The sequence below is a fragment of the Entamoeba dispar genome, genomic scaffold (assembly GCF_000209125.1).
Source record: "Entamoeba dispar SAW760 scf_1105229461613 genomic scaffold, whole genome shotgun sequence".
NCBI lineage: Eukaryota > Evosea > Mastigamoebida > Endamoebidae > Entamoeba > Entamoeba dispar.
Window position 1 is genome coordinate 1 of NW_001854780.1, and position 3,692 is coordinate 3,692.

At 28.6% G+C, this 3,692-nt stretch overlaps 3 protein-coding genes across 3 annotated transcripts, besides 4 other annotated features; 2 read left to right on the forward strand and 1 right to left on the reverse strand.

Moving 5' to 3' along the window:
- Positions 1–37: 37 nt before the first annotated feature.
- Positions 38–472, forward strand: EDI_207830 (uncharacterized protein; the record flags this gene model as incomplete). The annotated part of the gene is made up of 1 exon (XM_001738657.1): positions 38–472. The coding sequence occupies one exon, from the start codon at positions 38–40 to the stop codon at positions 470–472; it is 435 nt and encodes a 144-aa protein (XP_001738709.1).
- Positions 461–516: a sequence feature (AT_rich).
- Positions 517–577: 61 nt separating this feature from the next.
- On the forward strand, positions 578–1,381 carry EDI_207840 (short-chain dehydrogenase, putative; the record flags this gene model as incomplete). The annotated part of the gene is made up of 1 exon (XM_001738658.1): positions 578–1,381. One exon carries the CDS (start codon positions 578–580, stop codon positions 1,379–1,381), a length of 804 nt encoding a protein of 267 aa, XP_001738710.1.
- A 69-nt stretch (positions 1,382–1,450) lies between these two features.
- On the reverse strand, positions 1,451–3,088 carry EDI_207850 (grainin, putative; the record flags this gene model as incomplete). The annotated part of the gene is made up of 1 exon (XM_001738659.1): positions 1,451–3,088. The coding sequence occupies one exon, from the start codon at positions 3,086–3,088 to the stop codon at positions 1,451–1,453; it is 1,638 nt and encodes a 545-aa protein (XP_001738711.1).
- Positions 2,120–2,210: a microsatellite.
- Positions 2,217–2,392: a microsatellite.
- Positions 3,089–3,361: 273 nt separating the features above from the next.
- Positions 3,362–3,446: a microsatellite.
- The last annotated feature ends 246 nt before the right edge of the window (positions 3,447–3,692 follow it).

A 3,692-nucleotide genomic window follows, 5' to 3' on the forward strand; every position in this document is an offset into this window, starting at 1 on the left:
TAATGATTTAAGTACAATTCCAATAGGAGAAATTTTTATGAATAATAAAACATTAGTTGCATTAGATTTTGATAGAAATGATTTTACAACAGAAGGATTTCTATCATTAAGTTATTCTATTGAAAAGAATTCAACTCTTTCATTTGTGGATTATCCTTCAAAGATGTACAAAAAAATTTCAAAACAAACTATGTCTGTTGAATTATTACAAAGATTTGAAGAATGTTTCTATAATTTCTTCAACAAAATTAAAACTAACAAAACCAACAACTACTTTGGTGATATTCATATCTTTGACATTATTAATTCATATCCATTAAACATAACACCATATGAACTTTTAGACCAAAACATTCAACCAAAATTAATTGGAAAATACATCGAACCAATTCAAACCGATTGTCCAGAAATGCCAGAACAACTTAAATCTTTCTCAGATTTGAAGAAAGATCCTAACTACTATTATAATTAAATTAATTGTTATTATTTTAGTTCTTTTTGAATATAATTAAAATTGCTTATATCAATATGATTTCTGATGCAATAAAAAAGAAAAACTAAAAAACTTGGAGTACTGATGAAACGGGTTTTAATAACTGGTGCAACAAGTGGAATAGGCAAACAAACAGCGATACTACTATGTGCAAAAGGGTATGAGGTAATAATTCATGGCCATAATAAAAGTAAAATTGAGTTATGTATCAATGAAATTAAGAACAAAATTCCTCAAGCTCATTTAGGAAGTATTTATTGTGAATTTGATGAATATAAAAGTATAACAAGCATTGTCCAAAAGGAGTTGTCAGGACAACAAATTGATGTGTTAGTTAATAATGCAAGTCATATTAACAAACAACGAAGAGAAATTGATGGAATTGAAGCAACATTTGTAGAGAATGTTATTTCACCATTCATATTTACGTGTGCAGTATTGCCATATCTAAAACCAACAGGAAAGATAATATTTGTTACTTCAAATTGTCACTCAAATTATTTAAATTTAGATTTAATGAACTCAATGGACCATGACTATTTTCAAATTTATGAAAATACAAAAACCTGTGAAATTGCACTTTCGATTTATTTTTCGGAAAATACTCCATTTACTTGTTTTTCTGTACATCCAGGTATTTATAACTCAAATCTTCATAACAGCTATTGGGGAGATTGTGGGATTGATTCGAGTGAATGCAATTGTTTATTTAATATGATTGAAAGTGAAGAAGTCGAATCTGGTAAATATTACGACCAATGCCGGATTTCAATTGCTGCAAATCAAGTGTATGATAAAAAGTTTAGGAAAGACCTTTTATTATTATTAAAAGAAAAAACTTCTATTGATTCACAGGCATTACTTCAATCATTTTCAAAAGCTAAATAACTTATTTTTATTTTATATTTCTTTTCATTGAAACCAAAAAAAATGAATGAATGAAATAAATTAACTTGATCAAATAAGTCCAAGAACTAAGTTAATAAACTTATCAAACTCTACTGGATCTAATTGGTCCATATGAGTATCGAAAGTTAATTGATAAATTGTTCGACATTGTGCAAGATAAGAAGTAGCACAAATAAATTGAACTTGGTTTAATTTCTTTTTACCTATTAAATTTTTATTTGCTCTGATTAATGCATCACAACTTTGTTTATTTAAATTGAACCCTAATTGAGGAAGTGCTGCTTGGAGTTCTGTAATATCTAATGAACCACTTTGATCTATATCAAAATGTTTAAATGTTGCAACACATAATTTTACCCAATTGTATAGAGCAATAAATTCAAAGAATCCGATTGAACCACTGTTATCAGCATCAAATATTAACATCAATCTTTTTATAGTATCGTTATTCATTTTCATATCTTTAGGCCATCTAGCTTTTAATAATTCATCCAATTCTAATATTCCAGATTTATCTTTATCTATTTTTTTAAACCAGTCTTGAAGTTCTCTAAAATCATTTGCACTAAGGTTTTGAACTAATGGATACCACCATTGGAATTGAATAGTTGGATCTTGTGCGTAGGCAGCTTGTATATTTTGTAAGATCCAAGCATCTGCTGCTTTAATTGCAAAAAATGTTAGTTGCTGGCCAGTTGGTTGTTGTTGTTTTAATCTTTCTTGTTCTTCTCGTTGTTTTCTTTCTTGTTCTTCTTTTGCTAATCTTTCAGCCTCTTCTTTTGCTAATCTTTCAGCCTCTTCTTTTGCTAATCTCTCTTGTTCTTCTTTTGCTAATCTCTCTTGTTCTTCTTTTGCTAATCTCTCTTGTTCTTCTTTTGCTAATCTCTCAGCCTCTTCTCTCTGTTTTATTTCTTGTTCCTCTCTTGCTATCCTCTTTTGTTCTTCTCTTTGTCTTCTCTCAGCTTCTTCTCTTTCTCTTTGTTCTTTTTCAAAAAGTAATTGTTCATACCTTTCTTTATAAACTGAAACATATGTCATAATAGACTTAGGATCTGGACGTTCACATATCAAATCTTTTACGTCCATCAAAATTGGAATTTTGAATTGTTGGTATGCAAGTTTTTGGCAATCAATAACCATCTGAATAGAGTCTAATCCACTGAATTGTTCAAATTTAATTTGACCACCAGAAACAGCTTCTGTTAACTTAACAAGAGCAACTCCATCTTTCCAATCACTTGAGAAATTAGATATGTTAAGACCAAAAGAATTGACCCAGTCCAAAAGTGCATTATTTTCTACTAACTCTTCTTTTGTATCAACACCCTTTTGTTGATTGGCATTAATTTTGTATTTAAGAATCATAGTCCATACCATACCAAGAATATAAGTTCTGTTACCATCAACAATATTTTCAGCTGATACCGATGTGTTGAGCTTTTCTTCCTTCATAAACTTTACTGCTTTTCCTACATTATCTAATTTCACAATTCTACTTTTAGTCATACACTTCTTGTGGGGGTAAGCTTTTTTTCCAGATAACTTTTCCATAAGACTAATCAAAATATCTGATTCAGATAAGTCATTAAGTAAATCTTTAATCTGCTGATCCTCTCCAAGGTTATAATTCACCCAATTGGTGTATGTTCTTAATTGTGATTCTTCCCATTCTTTATTTCCAGTCATATCTGTAATTTGTTTTAACTCTTGATTAAAAGATTTCTCAAATCTTTTAAATACCTCATTCTGTCTCTTTAACTCTTTTTATGGTATCTTTTATTAAATAAACTTTTTCTTATTATTAATCATTGATTAATAACATATTTTCCATTAATTCACTTTTGTAATGTGTTAAAATCTGTCTCTTTTTCAAAAAATTAGCTAATTATAGATTTTAAGTTCATATCTCTTGCCTCTCTTTTATATTAAGTTGGAACAAATTTTATCAGTGAAATATCCCAAAAACAAAAATAACTGAATAACAAAAAAGGAAGTAATAACATAAACAAAAAACCCTAAAAGAGGAACAAACAATAATATAAAAGTATTTTGATTAATGGAATCAAAACAATTTGCAGTTGATCAAAAGAAAGCAGACTTAGAATACTATTGGGATTCATACTCTACAATTAATATTCATGAACAAATGATTAGTGATTATACTCGAACACATACTTATGAAAAAGCAATTAATGCTTGTAATATTAAAGGAAAGATTGTTCTTGATGTTGGATGTGGTCTTGGGATTTTATCATTATTTGCTGCAAGAGCTGGTGCTAAACATGTATAT